This window comes from Tinamus guttatus, unplaced genomic scaffold, assembly GCF_059628265.1.
Source record: "Tinamus guttatus ecotype Peru unplaced genomic scaffold, ASM5962826v1 Tinamus_guttatus_pri_ptg000650l, whole genome shotgun sequence".
Classification (NCBI taxonomy): domain Eukaryota; kingdom Metazoa; phylum Chordata; class Aves; order Tinamiformes; family Tinamidae; genus Tinamus; species Tinamus guttatus.
The window spans coordinates 1,236,882-1,255,385 of NW_028289184.1; the positions used below are offsets into that span (position 1 = coordinate 1,236,882).

The 18,504-nt window shown below is 47.6% G+C and overlaps 1 protein-coding gene across 1 annotated transcript; it reads left to right on the top strand.

Moving 5' to 3' along the window:
- The first annotated feature begins 884 nt into the window (after positions 1–884).
- SRSF6 (serine and arginine rich splicing factor 6) lies at positions 885–5,326 on the top strand. Its single transcript, XM_088536036.1, has 6 exons — positions 885–1,079; positions 1,352–1,500; positions 2,908–3,035; positions 3,233–3,441; positions 3,772–3,861; positions 3,981–5,326. Exons 1-6 carry the CDS (start codon positions 973–975, stop codon positions 4,342–4,344), a joined length of 1,047 nt encoding a protein of 348 aa, XP_088392162.1. The 5' UTR covers positions 885–972; the 3' UTR covers positions 4,345–5,326.
- Positions 5,327–18,504: the final 13,178 nt, after the last annotated feature.

Sequence of the window (18,504 nt, forward strand, 5' to 3'; positions counted from 1 at the left end):
ACACAAGCTGGCTTGTATTTGTGTCATTTGTAAGATTTATATTATTCAATAGTACAGTATACAAGCTTTTTAATACAATTGTAATATTTTATGCATATTTCTGTATTAGCATATTATAATGTATTATGTTATGCTGTATTACGTAAAATACAGAAATATACACTATGAGCAACGCTGCTGCATAAAGCTTTGTACACTAAAATAGATTTATTAGCATCCAAGGAGAAATATCTTTTGTTACTTAGGGCAGATACAGGAAGGAAGGCAGTATCTGGGGCACGGGTCTGTATCTGCAAGGCCTCCAGGAAGGTGGATACGCTGGGGCGTCCCAGCCTGCAGGATCCACGACGGATCCGACAAAAGTGACACAATCACAGCAGGGTTGAGGCTGGAAGGGAGCTCTAGGGATCATCGAACTCAACCCCCTGCTCAAGCGGGGACACACGGGACAGAGACTCCCGGACACCCCGGGATTGCGGCCGCCGCCGCCTTCCGGCCACGCTGCCCTCACACAGGGCGAGCACCGCCCCCGCCCCCGCCCCCGCCCCCGCCCCCGCGCGGCCGCGCCCCGCCCCGCGCGCATGCGCAGCAGCCCAGCGCCAACGCGCCAACGCTCCCCGCGCGCGCGCACCGCCCTCGAGCGCGGCGCATGCGCTGCCTCCCCTCCCCCGCCCGCTACGGGGAGCGTGATGACGCGCGGGCCCGCGTCGCCCGGCCCCCGGCCCCCCGCCCCTTCGCCTTGACGTCTTCGCCCTGGGCCCGCCCCCGCTATAAAAGGCGGCGCGGGCGGCGGGCGCCATTGTGCTGCGGAGCAGGCCGCGGCTCGCACCCTCTGTGGCTCTTGCGGTACCGGCCTCTGCGCCCCTCCGCCTCTCTCTTCCTCCTTCTCTTCCTCCTCTCTCTCCCCTTCTCCTCCTCTCTCTTTCTCTTCCTTTCCCTCCTCTCTCCCTTCCCCCCCTTCCCTCTTCGGACATGCCGCGCGTCTACATCGGCCGCCTGAGCTACCACGTCCGGGAGAAGGACATCCAGCGCTTCTTCAGCGGCTATGGCCGCCTGCTCGAAGTCGACCTCAAAAACGGGTGAGCGCCCGCGTGGGGCCCGCGCGCGCAGCGCCGCGGCCGTCCCGTCCCTCCCCTCCCCCCGCACCCCCATGTTGTCGGCGGCTCCTGCCGCGTGGCGGCCGCTCAAAATGGCGGCGGCGCGGAGGGAGCGGGGGCGCTGCGGCGGGGCCGGCCCTATTGTCCCGGCGCGGGCGGCGCTGCCCGCTCCTGCCCCCGGGGAGCGGGAGGAGCCGCGCGGGGCCGCCGTCCCCGTCCTGCGGCGGCGCCTCAGCGGCCCCCTCGCCTCGCAGTTACGGCTTCGTGGAGTTCGAGGACTCCCGAGACGCCGATGATGCCGTTTACGAGCTGAACGGCAAGGATCTCTGTGGGGAGCGGGTGATCGTGGAGCACGCCCGCGGCCCGCGCCGCGACAGGGACGGCTACAGCTACAGTAGTCGCAGTGAGTACGGCTCCGTCCTCCTGCTTGGCTACAGGGCTGCTTCGGGGCGGAGGGGCGAGGGGAGGCGGCTCGGCTGTGCTGGCAGGGCAGGGTGATGGAGCGCAAGGGGTCGAGTCCTGCGGAGCTGTGGGGCGGGAGCGCTGTCTCGGCTAGCGAGGGCTTAGAGGATACCTAGCGCACCGTTGGGAGCAGCTGGTCTGCCGAGTTGGCCTTACAGACGCTTTCCAGGCACCAACGGTGCACCCAGGTATCCTCTAAGAAATCTGAGTGCGAAAATGAAGCAATTCTAGCTGCAAAACTGGGGCCTTGCTCGAGAAGGGTTTTTCTTGTCAATTAGAAGATGCTCTACTATGTTTAATGACTTCAGAGTTCTTAAGAGCATTTGGATGAAACAGTGGTGTTGCATCACTAAAGCTAATTAATAGCTACAAATACATAATTGGGGTAAAAGCACTCAGTTGTGAAATTACATATGAAAGATTATTTCAGGTGAATATACAGAATTAGGCAGTGGGTGGGGGAGGACTTCAAGCAGGAGTCTGTACTAAGTGGGGGATATTGTAAGCATTACTGTGTATTCAGTTTATTTGCATAGTTACTGGAGGAGCTGAGCTATGTAGAACTTAACTGACCTAGTACTGTAGCTTAAGTACTAAGGTTTGTCTTTGAGTAATCTTTAGAATCTTGGTTGTGGGTGGCGGGGGGGATTTTTTTTTTTTTCATCAAATGTATGTTGTTTAAAATTGTTGCATGTTCAATTCCAACTTTTTAACAAGTCCTTGATGTTTCAATTTAAAAGTGACCAGTGGGGCTGAGGCTGTGTCCACTGAGGCTAAGATGACTGCCTTTCCTGATTGGCCATGGCTTTTCCATACATTGTGTGACCCTTGCCCTATGACCCTTTGGCTGACCTTACCGGAAGCCATGACGACAGCAGCCTTTTGCCATTAGACGCAGGGTGATGGTGAGGATTCCAAGGGTTAGACAAAACTGTTTAAACTGAACTAGGTGACTGTTACCTTGCGTGTTTTGTGGCCAAACCACCACCAAAAACCTCATACTGTGATGTAAGTACTTAGTGTAACTAGTAAACGTTTTTGTAAAATGTAGAAATGCATGTAATCAGTTAAGTTTTATATTTTACAATGTTCTGTAAAATAAAACTTAGCAAGGTGAATCTAATAAGGAGCAGTCACTCTCTAACAGATCTTAGGAGCACAGACTTGTAGGATATTAGTCTGTATAACTTGCCATTAATATAGATTATGGCAAAATTGCAAGTTTATTGGAGGCTTAGAGAAATAAAGTCCTACTCCAGTAAATATAACTGTTTAACTAACTTTTTCAGAACATTTGATTTCCTTCTTGCTAGGAGACAATCTAACTTTATTTCTTTGTACAATAAAGGTGGGGGTGGTGGCGGATATAGCAGTCGGCGACAATCTGGAAGAGATAAATATGGACCACCTGTTCGTACAGAGTACAGACTGATTGTTGAAAACCTTTCCAGTCGCTGTAGTTGGCAGGATTTAAAAGTATGTATTGATGTTCTATGGTGGAGCCTGTTGTGACTAGCAAAGAAAAATACCTATTCTGTTTTAGGTAGAAATGTTGGAAATATATTTGCATGTGACTTTATGCAGCTTGTTTCTTACCTTTGTTCAAACTTGTCTTAATCTTACAGGCATAAATGTGAGATAACTATGTAACTCTTCATGTACTCTCTCTAAAGGATTTCATGAGACAAGCTGGTGAGGTAACCTATGCAGACGCTCACAAAGAGCGTACAAATGAAGGAGTAATTGAGTTCCGCTCCTACTCGGACATGAAGCGGGCCCTGGACAAGCTGGATGGCACAGAGATAAATGGAAGAAAGATCAGGCTGGTTGAAGACAAACCAAGGTCAAGCCATCGGCGATCTTACTCTGGCAGCAGGTCCAGGTAACTCCTCTTGGGATGTTACTCTACTCATCAAGACATCTTACAGTGAGAGGAGTACTTAATACTTTAAAGTTACCATTAGTGACTGTCTGGTGAATAGGGTGGTCTCTGAGAATGTGGAAGGAATTACTTTATGTAATACTGTAAACATGTCTAACTTTCTGAAATGTCAGATTCCATTTACTGAGACACTGCATTGAGTTCAAGTGAATCAATGGTGTCTTGATGTAGCTATTACACCTGTTCCTGCAGTTTACGAACACCTTCTCTGATGGAAGGTCTAGCAGGTTATACGAGAAAAGGGGCTAAATCCATTTGAAATATTTCTAGGTCTCGATCTAGAAGGCGCTCCAGAAGCAGAAGTCGTAGGAGTCGGAGCAGCCGTAGCAGGTCCCGTAGTGTTTCCAAAAGCCGTTCACGGTGAGTGGTGATTGTTTCCTGATGGTGCAGGAATTCCTGCTTATTAATAGCTATTTACAGCTACTGCAAGTATACTTCAGTTCATGCAGAATTAAACACTATTTTTTTTTTCTTGAAAGTTCTAAATCCAGGTCACGAAGTAAAGACCGCTCACGTTCCAGATCTAAAAGCAGAAAGTCTAGATCAAAGAGCAAGTCAAAGCCCAAGTCTGACAGGGGTTCACGCTCCCACAGCAGATCCAAGGAGAAATCTGAGAAGTCTCGGTCCAGATCCAGGTCCAGGTCTCGCTCTCCCAAAGAAAATGGTAAAGGAGATGCTAAATCTAAATCCAGGTCAAGGAGCAGGTCTCGTTCCAATTCTCCGCAGCAGCAGCCATCTGCCAAGGCTCGTTCAGAGTCGCCACCCAAAAGAGCTGCATCGAGGTCCCGCTCCAGATCTCGTTCAAAATCTCGCTCACGATCAAGATCTAGTTCAAGAGATTAAGACTAGAACTCTCCTCTTACGTTGCACACTATTATGGAACATTTTCCTACTTGTCAGGCCATTAGTGTTATGTTAGTACTTCAGAAGTTGGTTTCTTCTCTTGCAGGAGTGAATGGCCTAAGAACTAAGTGATGAGGCATAAAGGTTTGATTTGTATCCCAAATTCGAACAGGTTAGGTTGTATGGAAATGGTGGTACAAAGCAGGAAAAGCCCCTTTTGTAGAAATACAGCCAAGTTTGATTTTATAGCATTTCAGCAGGAGTAACTTACCTACTCTTCAGTGCAAAGTGGTTTTTATATTAAAAATAAACAATATAGGAGGCTTAAATCTGGGCTTTTTGGAAGTATCATTTTTCCTATTTTTTCATGGTTTTAGAACTATGGGTATTGTTACCTTAGTAGGTTTCAGCTTGCTACCAAAGGCAGAATTGCCTTGCTGGACAGGTCATGTACTTTTCTCGTTTATCTTAATTTGTGATAGCAGGTGACAAACTATATAAATGTGTAACAAAACTAGGCAAATTTTAGACCAGCAATAAACTCCAGTTGGAGCACTTGTGCTGTATCTTAACTCAACTTGCCAAAAGAACATTTCCCCGTACTGTGACTGTATTAAAGGTAATAAAGGTACTCTGTAGGCTGGGTCAAGCAGTATTGTTGAAAATCATAGGTTTCAAAGTTGAAAGAATGAAAGCTTTGTAACATTTTTGCTTGAGTATCAAGTGACACTCTGTCAGGCACTAATGTGTCTCTTGAATGTGCTCCAAGTCACTAGTATCTTATATGGTTTGTCAGCCTCTAAATATCTATTGGATATGAAAACTAAGTAAAACTCTCTTCCCTCCTTAAATCATTTATGTTAACATCATTTTGCTTCAGAATAGGAGAATTACAGTCCTATTGTGTGTGAATCTGAACTTTATTGGAAATGTAATCTATTGGAGCTAGAGTTCTAGTCTTAACAAAGGCTTTGCTAAACCACAATTGCCAATTCACTTAAATTGTGGAATAGTTCATCCCCAGAATTCCCCTTTATAGCTAAATTGATTTTTGTAACATGCAATAGCAAACAGTAGAACTGCCTTGTACTCTTTATACAATGTGTAGTTGGACTTGTATAAAATTAAATCAGTGACTCGAACTCTTGTGTTTATTGCAGTGTAATGAAATTTCCTTTGCCTCATGCTGGGGATTCACAGTTGGTTCATGAGTTAAAACACCTAGAAAAGAGGATCTTCCTTTCTCTTAACCATCTCTTGATCACATTCAGAAAACTATAGATTTTGGCCATTTTATCCTAGGAACCATGCTTCTATAGGAATCAATATAAAGATAGTATTTATTTTGCCAAACTTGCAAGCATTTTTGATGAAAAATGAAAATGAATGATTTTGACTTGATACGTTGGCAAAGAGATAAGATATTGTACATTCTCCATGTTGTATTTATCCTCCAAAATGAAAAATTTGAATTGAAAAACTTTCACTATATTTGAGCTGCTCAGTTTTAAGTTCCATGTGACTATTCCTAGAGCCATAGTCTGCTGCATTATCCTAGCGTCATGAATTCCACACTTTGGCAAGTGCATTTAGTACTGAAGTTAGGTTCTGCATATAGGATGACAGGCGACTCATCTCTTCAGTTAATTTGTGATAAACTAATGTTAAAAAGACTGAAGCTTTGTCTTTCAAGTTAAGGTATATTTTAACATAAAACTGTTAAATGCTATGTTTCTGATCCCTCTAGGTAATATTTTTGGTGCAAAGGACATCAAAAATGGAGTATGGGGGCATTTGACAGGAGTAAGATTGTGCAAGGAGAATTGTTTAATGCATATGTCAGTTAACTAACACAGGGAAGTGTTAAACCTATACACATTAAAATATTTTTACTTCCCTTTGAACTTTGGACCCTAAGCCATTGTTACCTTTTTATCTTTAACATATGGGGTGTGCTCGGGGATATTCCCATAGCTAATGGGGAACTGCTTTTTGTTTATCCACTGTAGTTTTCACTAAAATGTGTTGTGCTCTTGAAAACAAGAGTTGTAATCTTGGAACTCAGTATTTTAAGAGGTGTATATGCACCTACATTTTTATTTGCTGCATGTTCTGCCTTGGTGATAATAAAACAAAATATTAACAATTATTTTTACATGCCTGTAGGTAGTAATAATTTGTCTCTACAGCTGGTTTTCAGTGCCAGTCTTGGCATTGTCATGGAATTTAGAATTCTAACATCAATTAGCTATGCATGTGTTAAGGCTTTTAATACGTTCTTAAACATTTTTGTAACACTCTAATTTCAGAAAGCTATGTTTGAAATCATCTTTGTTCACAAATATTTATAGACAAATATTTATAGGGTCTGTAGTTTTAGCGGTACTTAACCAAAGTGTTATAGGATGCACAAAATTGCTCCCAATTGGAGTGACTTGAATATGGATTTAACCATCTTGCTTGTAGCTGTCGTAAATAGTGAAGACTTCTTTTCTTGTCAAGGAACCATGGATGATACTTTCCTTAAGCACACACAGCCCACTGTGTAGCCATCTTTTAAAGGATGTGGTTTTGTAATAAACATTCTGACTTTTGTTTTTTTTGTTTTCAATGTTGGCCAGTGACAGAAGAGGTAATGGATATAAATTGAAACACAGGAGGTTTCATCTGCATACGAGGAACTTCTTTCCTCTTAGGGTGACAGTGCATTGGAACAGGCTTGGGGAGGTTGTGGAGTCTCCCTTGGAAATACTCAAAATGCCACCTGGATTGGGGTCCTGTGCAACATGCTCTAAGTGTCCCTAGACCTAGAGGTCCCTTTCAACCTTAACCATTCTGTGATTATGTGAAAAGAATCAATATATATTTTTAAGGCATTCTTGTAGAATGTGGAGTGCTGCAGGATTGGTTTAGAGTGCTGGTAAGTTTTGAAAGGGAAATAAACATAGTACTTAAAATTATAATCTGGCAACATTCGAAGCCTGTATCTAGTCTTCATGGGCTTGGGAATCTAACTGTTTTTGTGTTTTAACAATAATGCAAATTCAGTGCTTGAGTCATTAGCAATTTGTGATGTAAATTGGCAGCTTCAGAGTTCGGTGGTGAAAATCTCCCTGCTTTGCGTATCTCACTTATCATAGGAAAATGTTTCTGCTTCATGTAGGTGGTGAAAAACAGAACTAGTAAAGCCATTTGAGCTCAGGAATTGAATTGAAACCTTGCTATGTAGCAACTGCACACTGAGTTTGCTGGGAGTTGTTTTACTCGATACCAAGTCAGTGGGTGGTTTGGTTGGTTTTGTTTGCTTGCTTTTTTGAGATAAAGCACAGCAGCAAGTAGATTAGCCCAAGTAGTGACAAGTTTCCCAGATCTTCTGGGTGGACCTACAAATAGGGAAACCTGTTACTGAGCAAGACTCAAGAGTTTGTTGGGAAACTTGATTGGAATTGGCTGCCTATATCAGTGTGTCCTAGAAGTGTGTGTTTTCATTTTTATTTATTTTTCCCCCCACCTCAGTGTGCCTTGCTCTCAACATGCTTTAATAAGCAGGCAGCCCTGAGTCGTGGTTGTTTTCCAGAGTAAGTTTTTTGCCTCTAGATCGGGGGCTGTGGTATGGTACAGGTTTTTGTAAGGCATTACTTACAAGAAAAAAAAATCTTTTGAATGATTTTTTTGATTTGGTATACATCAAAATGCATAATTAATCTAGCAATATGAATATGCTTTGAGAGGCGTGGCACTTCCTGCTGTTTAATTTCTACCTCTTAAGTTTTGTATTTTTAATTTGTTTGACAAGGGGCCGGTGGTGATGTTCCAAGCAATATTCTAGCTGTGTTAGCATGAGGAATGGGGAGTAGCATTTAATAAATACTTTCTGAAATTATTATTTTGCAGATGGAATAACTTGAAATTTTGGCAGTTCCTTTCCAAATCTCCCTGTGGTGGGTTGTAGGGAAGGTTTTGGTAAAATGATAATATACTGAAGTCAGCGAAAGCAGGAAAAGTGGGAATTGGACTCAGGAACCTAGAAATACCAAAAATGTAGCTGAGCAGACATTCAGTGTGTCTTTCAGAAATGGTGCAGAAAGTTTAGTTTGAGAGGTGCTAACTGGAGTCTTGTTCAGCAGGAGCTGAAGTCCCACACACAGCAAATTTTATTGCATTATGTCTAATATGAGTAGGAAACCATTGTCTTATGCAGGTAAGAAGCACAAATAATATTAGTACTGCTTTCTGTAGGGGCAGATGTTAACAGTCTAAGAATTCTAACTTTGGGGGATCCTAATGGTCTCCAGTACATTGTTCCAACAGTTTTCCCCTGTGTTTTCTGGTTAGGTGAGTTGGCTCTCAACTCTCACGCCCTTTTCACACATTGGTTTTGCTAAGTATGTATGGAGATGTTGGGAAGTTTTGGTGAGTTTGTTTTGCATGATTTAGTGGGATTTGAACTTAATCCAATAAAAATCTGAAATAAAAAACCTGTTCTTAAGCTTCAGCCCTTTTAGCAATGTTTGTCAGTGACACGTTACTGGTTATATGTTCATTAGATTCTTAGGTGTGCTGGCAAAACAAAAAATCACAGCAATGGGTATGATGTCCACTCCTTAAAAAGGAGTAGCAAGAAGCTGTCTACATCTAAACTCTGCTTTTGGATGTACTTCACAAACGTTTATTAACACTTAGTATTTGGATATACGTTTCTACATGATTTTCTGACTTGAGAGATACATTCTCTTCCTCTTGTTCACAGAAAGTGGGTGTTTCGGGCATGTTTAGTTAAATGTAAAATACCTCAAATGCTTATTCAAAACTAATGTGGGGAAAGTGTTTTCTCTGTGCGCAGGAACTGAGTAATTTCAGTTCTAAATATATACCAGTAAGGAGGAGAAATCTCTGCAGTTGAAGCCAGGTAGGTTTATTAATGTTGTGGGCAGCTCTTGGAACAAGATTATCCTGTATATATGAATAATACATACTAGCACCATTAGGTATGAAAGACTCATCGACTTCACATACCGCATAATGCACAATTACACCTGATGCATCTGCTACTCAAAGAGTAATGTTGCCCTTGGAAATGGCTGTTTAAAAGTACAAAAAGCTTTACCCTTTGTAGCATTGGTTCTTGGTTGTCAGCGTCATTGCTCAACACCAAAAAGAGGAAAATAGCGCAGCAAAGGCTCTCATTGTGTGGGTATGGCAGTGAAATTGTGCCATTAACACAAGGGGGAGTGACGGGATGGAGGGCAATGTGCAGCAGCCGCCCTGTGCTCACAACTTCTCTTTTGCTGGACTTCCCTGCTGTGGCTCATGCCACTGGCTGTGGAGAACAGTGGCAGGAACTCAGAAGAAGGGGGAAAGCTCTTGAAGCAGCCTCTTAAGCCATCTCATCTGGGTCTGTTTGCTGCTCATTAAAAACTGCAGTAAATTGGAATTATAGTCTACCATGTGCTGTAATTTGGGTGGCTGATAATCATAAGTCATTTCTGTACCTTTCTGTGTGTAAAAGCCACTTAGAGACAGGGAAACCAAGGAAAAGCATTGATGTGCCTTGCACAGTGAATGAGTTGCAGGAATAAAACAAAGACATTTTGGTTTGCATTGCAGTGGCTTCCTGCTTTGCAAGGTCTTCATCAGACTATTGGGTCAAACAAGTGTAAGTTAGGAATGTAGGTGAGTGTAACGCTGGTAGGGACAATGGCACACAGAGCATCGCTGTCAAGAAAATAGCAGAACATATTGGAATTAATAGTGGCCTAGTATATGCCAGGGTAGTGCTTGTTAAGCAGAGCTCTACTGCAGCCAGCACCACTTAGGTGTAATGGCGTAAGTGGCACTGTGGAGTCTGCTAAGTCCATTACTAAGACATAAGGTTTAATCAATAAAAGTGAAGTTGCTATGCAACACGAGACAGAAATGAAAAGTAAGGCATGTGAGGGTGAAATGGTCTTGTTCTACGTCAGCCAGGGAGCCCATGGTGAAATCAGGAATACCCTCCTTTTTTTCTTTTTTTTTTTTTTTCTTTCTTTTTTTTTTTTCTTCCCCTAAAGTAGTTGTTTTGTAGGAATTCAATACTCTGAAGTCATGAGTTTTTATGATAAGGAAATGAAAGCCTGTTACATACTCAGGTCAGAGCCAAAGAGTTTGAACCTTGAAGTGAGCAAGAATATTAATTGCCACCCAATTCAGCATGGCAGGACTTTGCCTGCAGTGTGAGAGTTTCCTTTCCCTGCCCTATCAAGATTATGCATTACTCTCTCCAGTTTATGGCCTTTTGTGTGCTTTGGTCCTTGTGTTCTTGGTTTCTTCCAAATGCAACTCCTGTTCCTAAGTAGGACAAACATTGTGTAAGTGTGTAAAAGGCATTTTTGTGTGGTGAGTAGCCAGCCACTGAGGGCTGGAGGATGGGCATTCTGGAGCACAGTCTGCCAGCCATCTACCATGAGACTTCTACCCAGAAGTCAGCAAGGGCAAGAGCAAGACCTACAATTTCTCCACAGAGTTAGTTACAGCAATCCTTTCTGCTTTCTAGTGACCTTGGGGGGACTTTATCTTAATGCTTTACGGCTTTTTGTGTCTGTCTGCGTGTTTGCAGTGTGAGTGCTAAACAGGCAATCCTTACCCTTCTGCACCGGGAAAGCAGGTGCCTCTTATCTGTCCCCTTCAGCTGAGACCTGGTACCATCAGGCATAGATTTTGGCTGCTCCCCAAGAGGATTAGGTGATTAGATTAATACTAGTGTCTTGGAGAGGAAGCAGCTTCCATCTTTCCCCACATAAACCACCTTGGAGCCTACATTTTAAGCTGGAGAAACATTGGAAGATTGTGTTTGAGCCATCCCAAGGCCTTTGTGCACGAAAAGGATGCAAGATGCAGGGATACCAGCCCTCAGCATCTACTTCAATTCCCCAGACCTTGCTGTAGAGTGGGCAGAACAGCTTCAGTCCTCTGCTTCAGCATGGCCTTTCCCACGGGGGGAAGCTGTGGGTGAAAGATGAGGTGCTGCAGCCAGATCTACTCTTCCTGCCCCAGTTAAGCACATCACAAGGATGAACGGCTCAGAACACACTGCCAAATGGGGCTGTTGCCTCCAAGGGTTGCCAAAGCTTCCCTGGTTTGGCCATCCTGGCTCTCTGGGGCTTGGGCCGATGCTGGCGGCACCGGAGGGCTCTGTGAGGGCTGAGCAGCCCTGCCGCTTGCCCGGCCAGACACCGGGACACTCGGCAGCTGCAGTGGGGTGGGAAGCAGGTCCCAGCGGCCCAGCGCTTGGGTCGAGGCTGCCCCAACCTCCGCGGGACGATGCGGGGGCGCCTCCCGGCAGGGTCCCGCGCAGGCCGGGCCGGGCGAGCCGTCGCCATGGCGACAGGGCTGCCAGCGCCGGGCAGCTCCCCTCCAAAATCCTGCGGCGGGATTAAAAATCGACACTGCAGCGTGGCGGAAAACGCGCGTTTCCATGGCGACGGCGCTCGTTAAGGACACGCATCCCGAGGCCGCTCCCCCTCCCCGCGCACGGCGCGCCCGCACCCGCCACGGCCGGCCCTGCCGGTGCGGCCGCCCCGGCGCGGGGCTCCTCCGCCCGCCCGCGGGCCCCGCACGTGCGCAGCGCGAGCCCGGGCCGCCCCGCGCCCGCAGCGGCCCGCGGCCGCCGCCCGGCACCCGCCGCGCAGCTCTAGGTAAGGCCCGCGGCCGACAGGCGCTCCCGGCGGCGCGGGGGGAACGGCAGCGAGCCGGCGGCGCGGCCTCTTCCCTTTTGTTTTATTTTTGCTTTATATATCCACATATACGTAAAAGCAGAGGGCGGCAATAAAGCAGTTTTGCACTTTGGCCTTCTGAAGGGGGAGGTGAGAGTGCGCGGGGCGTCTCTGGGGGCTGCGCCCGGCGGCGGCCCCCGCTGTCCCCTCTACCCCGGGGCGGCAGGCAGGGTTGGTCCGGGAAACTTTCTGCTCCGCGCAGCGAACACGCACACACACACACGCATACCCGTTCTCGCGTACAGCAGGGTCTTATTTATTTATTTTTAAGAAAGCGGGAAAAAACACGCCGCCATTTTGACGCTTATTTAAAAGCCGCCGCTCGGGGGGCGGCCGCTCCGCGCCCCTCTGCGGAGCCGCCGCCGGGAGCTGCCGCCGCTCTCCGCGAGCGCCCCAGGGGCCTCGCGCCGTCGCGCTAGGGGACAGAGGTGTCGCTGCTCCCCCTCCTCTCCAGGGTAATTTTTGCGGCTCGTTCGGAGCAAGTTCTGCCCCCCCCCCCCCCCCGGGCTGCCCCGCGGCCTTTGCCCCTTCCCTGCCCACGTTCATTGCGCACTGGCTCGGTGGTGGGAGCAGCGTCTGCGGCCAGCGGTGCCCCCGCCGGCTCCTCAGTGTCATGGGGAGCTTTGCCTGCCCTGTGCAGGGGCTCCTCCCAGGGTGGAGGCTTTTACTGTTTCCCGAATGCCACGTGGAAATGTCCCAGGGCTTCAGGATGGCAGCCACTGAAATCCATAGGCTGGAGGACATTAGTCCGGCTTTGCGTTCCCGGGGACAGGCCGAACAGCCCAGGCCAGCTGAAGGCGATGCGTGTTCTAGGACAGGCTCTGTGTTTATTTGCCTACTAGTTAAGGCAAAAAGATGGTTCCCAAAATATTTAAAATGTCCAACCTTTAAATTTCCTTTGAATACTTCTGCCTACTACTAAGTGTAACTTGTGTGCAAAAAAAAAATTACCCTGCGTTATACCCTATATCCATGCCGGGCTCGATCCCACATCCAGCTTGGCACAGACCAGGTGGGCAGTGGCCTTTGGCACGCGACGTGTACGGTGGTACCAGGCAGCCCTGGTGCTCATCCCCCTGCAGCGGCCCAGGGCCCGCATCTACGCAGAGCTCCATGGGCTTCGGGGCTCTTGCTGGCCTCAGCCGCAGCCCGGATAGCGTCACCTGGAACCATTTGGGGAGGGTTTTGGTGCTTTGGGGACGCTTGAAGTTTGCTCGGAGGTGAGTTCCACATGTCTCTGCTCATTAGCTGTGTCACAACCTGAAGCTAGGGTAGCTTGTTGCTTTCTTGCTCTTCTCCTGCCCATCTCTGTGCTCACCACATCTATCTGTATCTTAAAATTGCCCAGTGCAAACAGCCTCTCGGTGCACTAAGGGGCATTTCCCTCTCTTTTGCAATGTTGATAAATATCATGGCCGAGAGAACAGCAAAAAAAGTGAACGGCTTCAGTCCACTCTAAACCTCAGCCCTCACTGGGCAAAACTATGCAAGAAGAAAAAGGGGTTTTGCTATTACAGAAATCTCTGTTAGTGACCTGTATCTCATTGTCAAAACTGCATAAAGTAGGTGGGCAGGTACAGAACTGGCTGCAGATGGATGGCTGTAGACATGTACGTACTTGCACGCTGAGGAAGGGCTTGCAAAACCTGCTTTTCTGGAGGCAACGTGGGGGAAAAAAAAAAAGCATTTCCCAATTAAAGGAGTTTGAGAAATTCCTCCTTCCAGACTGCATGTTGTGGGGTCTCTGGAGAGACCACAGCTCATTCCCATCTATGGGCTTTCCTAGGATGGTTTGCGGCTTTCTTAGGATGTTTTTTTCTGCTTTCTTGCTCCTCGGTTGGACTCCAGAGCAGTGTTGCAGGATTCTTTGCTGTCCTCCAGCAACAGTGAGGGAGAGGGAGTGGGTGTACGGAGTTTTAGCTATCTGTAAAATAATCCCAGGAAAGACTAAATTGCATTTATTGGAGAGTCAAGTCTGGGTATGCTCTCCGCAAGACATAAAGCATTAGGGTTAATACCATGAAAAATGGAGAACTCGGCAGCCTGCTAACATGTCAAAAATAGTTTACACCTCTAAAATTGAGTGATATTTTTAATTCTGGGTGGTGGGATTTTTGAAAAGTGATAAACATTGGCCTAACCCCGATCCTGTCAAGGGCCAGACTTCACTGGGCACATGCAGGCCGACAGCTTTTGAAGACCTCAACTAAATAAAAAAGTTGGAAAATAAACATGTTTCTGGTTCATCATCTAGCAGTGGTTGAGGTTAGAACCGTTGTTTTGAAAACGGTCATGTCAGTCTTTATATCCTCAAGGTACTTGGCCCCCTGAGCTGGGAGACACCTATGGAGAGTAGAAGAAGCCCCCCGTAATCCAGGAGGAAACAGTCAGGGACCTGCTACTCCACTTGGACACCCACAAGTCCATGGGGCCACGTGGGATCCCCCCGAGGGTTCTGAAGGAGCTGGCAGAAGTGCTCGCCAAGCCGCTCTCCGTCATCCATCAATGGCCTTGGTCATTAGGGGAGGTCCCAGGGGACTGGGGAGTGGCCAGTGTGACCCCTCATCTACAAGAAGGGCTGGATGGAGGATCCGAGGAACTACAGGGCTGTCAGCCTGACATTGGTATCAGAGAAAGTTCTGGAGCGGATAGATCGTCTTGAGGGCGATCACACAGCATGCGTGTAACAACCAGGGGTTCATGAACACGGGTTCATGAAATGCAGGTCCTGCCTCACAATCCTGATGTCCTTCTATGACCAGGTGACCGGTCTAGTGAATGAGGGAAAGGCCATGGATACAGTCCCCTCTGCCTTCTGGAGAAGCCAGCAGCTCCTGGCTTTGACAGGTGCCCTTTTCAATGGGTGAAGAACCATCTGGATGGCCGAGCCCTGAGAGAGGTTGTGAATGGAGCTAAATCCAGTTGCCGGTCACAAGCGTTGTTCCCCAGGGATCAGTGTTGGGGCCGGGCCTCTTTAATGTCTTTATCAATGGTCTGGATGAGGGGATTGAGGGCACCCACAGCAAATTTGCAGATGACACCAAGCTGGGAGGAAGAGTCGACCTGCTTGAGGGTAGGAAGGCTCTGCAGAGGGGTCTGGACAGGCTGGATCCATGGGCTGAGACCAACTGTGTGAGGTGACACAAGGCCAAGTGGCAGGTCCCGCACTTGGATCACAACAGCCCCAAGCAGCGCTACAGGCTGGGGCAGAGCAGCTGGAGAGCGGAGGGCAGAGGAGGACCTGGGAGTGCTGGTCGAGAGCGGCTGAGCAGGAGCCAGCAGTGAGCCCAGGTGGCCAAGAAGGCCAGCGGCCTCCTGTTGGTGTCAGGAACAGGGCAGCCAGCAGGAGCAGGACAGGGATTGCCCCCTGTGTTCGGTGCTGCTGAGGCCGCTCCTTGAACTCTGTGTTCAGGTTGGGGTCCCTCACTGCAAGAAGGACATGGAGGCCCTGGAGCATGTCCAGAGAAGGGTAGTGAAGCTGGTGCCGGGCTGGAGCACAGAGCTGACCAGGAGCGGCTGAGGGAGATGGGTTATTCCGTGTGGAGAAGAGGAGGCTCCAGGGAGACCCTATCACTCCCTACAACTACCCAAAAGGAGGCTGTAGTGAGGGGGAGATCGATCTCTTCTCCAGAATAACTACCCATAGGACAAGAGGAAATGGCCTCAAGTTGCGCCAGGTTAGATAGTAGGTTCAGGTTAGATAGTAGGAAAAAATTATCCACAGAAAGAGTAGTCAAGCACTGGAACAGGCTGCCGAAGGATGTGGTGGAGTCGCTGTCTCTGGTCGTTTTCAAGAAAGGAGTAGATGAGGCACTTAGGGACATAGTTTAACAGGCGTGGTGTTGAGGGGCTTATGGTTAGACTCAGTGATCTTGAAGGTCTTTTCCAACCATAATGGTTCTATGATTCTATTTTATGATCTACAAACACCGTCTCCAACTGAAATTCTCGCCCCTACCACATGGGGAAGGAGCTGTCCTTCGGTGTTCTTTGCCAATCTCTGCTTGGCAAGTGCAGCTACTGAGGCTTGCAGCATCGTGGTCCAGGGTGATCCACTGGGATTTGAGATGGTTTGTGCTGAGGAAATCTAAGAAATCCTGAATTACAGGCTTCGTTCAACACTGGGAACATCGATGGTGAATTGTCCTCCAGCACCACAGCAGGCAGTGAGGAGAGCTGGGGGTCACTGAGTTTCAGCCATGGCAGCCATGTACTTCCATGTTCGCCCCAATGGTGTCCTCATTACTTGTATTTGGCTGGACAACCATGTGGCAGCAAAGGATCTGGGGGTGCTGGTCCACAGCTGGATGAACAGGAGCCAGCAGTGAGCCCAGGTGGCCACAAAAGCCAGCAGCCTTGCAATAGTGTTGGGCTCATCTCACCCTCTTGATCTTAAAAAGAGAAAAATGTGGCTTGAAATGTGTGTAACCTCAAGGTTTGGTGGTGTCCTGAGCCTCAAAGTCTTCATTCCCTTGGGTGATGGAGCAGGACACATGCCGGGAAGACTGCTTGCTGGGTTTGTGCTCCACCTGTGCCCAGAACTTGGGCATAGCACTGGGAGGAGGTTGCTCCCAATAAGGGCTGTGCTGCACTGGCCAGAGGTGCATGGGGAAACACAGAGCCTTTCCACTGAGAAGCGGAGAGAACTGTGTGAGAGAGCAAGGCTGCGGGCTGGACGGGTTCCCCATCTCCCCCGAGCTCCGTGCAGCTGGTTCCTGACCTTGGCAAGCTTGTGTGCCATGGCTGGAGTGGGGAAACGTAGGGACTGTCTGTATGAGAGTCCTAAATCTCATTTATTAAGTTATTACAGCTTCAGGAGTCATGGTGGTGCAGTCTTACAAGCCAAAATCATGCTGTTTACTCAGGTTTTAAGGCAAAAGAGAACCTGTCTGAACATGATCAGCAGGCAGCTCTCCAAGAATTTGGATCAAGGCTACAACCCGTGTGTACATGGTTAGAAACGCTGTTTGGTGCCTGGTGTGTGTGTTGGGGAGCATCCCAACAGATGGGCTTCCCGTTTCATTGGGGCTTTAAGTTAGAGTTGGGTGTCTTGCATCTCAGCTTCCCTCACTTCCCTCAGTCCTCTTGCTACTTCACTCTGCCTTTTTGATGTTGCCTCCAGAGCATGTTAAAGGACTTTATCAGCTGAAGGTAAAATATTTCTAATCACAAATCTGGCAGCATTCTGCAAAAGAGGAGGAAGAACATTTGGTCCTCAAAGTAAATCTTCCCTGTACATGAGTTCACTGAGTCTTCCATTGCACACTTCAGTCTGATTATTAAAAAACAAAACAAAACAAAAAAACTTTCATTTTATTGTTGTCTCAGGGTTCAAAAGACCAAATCTGGGACTTTGTGGCCTAGCATATTTGCATTTAGAAGACCATAAATGCAGTGTTCCCCATTTCTGTAGGTCTTCCTTCTCTTTCAAAGTCAGGCTGCAGTGTTGTGTTCAGCCAGCTCGTCCAAAGGGCACCCTCGCCATGATCCCGTCTTCAAGGGCGACTGGTAGGAGAGAGCACAGGAGACAGGGCTACTGTGAAACCCTTCCCTATGTCCTCAGTTTCTGGAAACAGCAGCAGTGAGGTGATATTTAGGTTGTCAAGATCTGTAGGCCTTAAAGATATATGTATATATAGAGAGAGATTTTTCTTCCTTGAATGGATCCGATGACTTTGCTGTCTTTAATATTGTAAGTATGTGTTTACATTGCATTTTTTTTTTTTTGTTGGGGCAGGAGCAATGTTAAAAATCTTCCCTTGCTTATGCTCTGTGAACACCAGGAAATAACGTTGTTCATGTCTCCTCTTTGCAAAAGAGCCTTATTCTGGAGCTCCCCTTCTGTTGACACTGTTCTCTCTGTCAGGGCTGCCCCCTCGGGGATGGGGAGCCACGGGAAATCGTGGAGCCGGCAGAACCAGAGCCTTGTCAGACAGGGATCAGTCCTGCAGTTCCCAAGTGAGGCAGGCCAGGGATGGCAGACAGGTGCAACCAAGAGTCCAGGTCACCGGGCAAGCTCACGGTGATGAGGAAGGTCCAAGATCAAGTCAAGAAGTCAGCTCGCAGCTCAGGGTCAGGTCCAGTAATTGCCAGGCAGATCCAGGATCAAGCTGGGAAGGTGGTATCTGGATCAGCGTCCATGACGAGGCACAACTGAACTGAGAACTATTATTATTCCAGGACTGCTCAAGCAGAGACTGAAGGCAGGAGGATGAGCTTAAATAGAGCTCCTGGCCCTATGGACAGTGTGGATGCACAACCCCGGTGAGGCTGGTCAGAGCCAGTACGGCCTGCTAAGTCCTCTGCAGATCATACATGCTTCCTCTGACCTGCTCATTCCTTGCTAAACAAGTTAAACATTGCTGAGAGTGTGGGAAAAAAAATGGTTATATATGATGAACTTCATGCC

Excerpts from the sequence above, each read along its gene's own strand:
- SRSF6 (XM_088536036.1), top strand. The coding sequence starts at position 973 with ATGCCGCGCGTCTACATCGGCCGCCTGAGCTACCACGTCCGGGAGAAG. Across the intron at positions 1,080-1,351 it reads GAAGTCGACCTCAAAAACGG|TTACGGCTTCGTGGAGTTCG; the intron begins GTGAGCGCCCGC and ends CTCGCCTCGCAG. Across the intron at positions 3,036-3,232 it reads GTAGTTGGCAGGATTTAAAA|GATTTCATGAGACAAGCTGG; the intron begins GTATGTATTGAT and ends CTCTCTCTAAAG.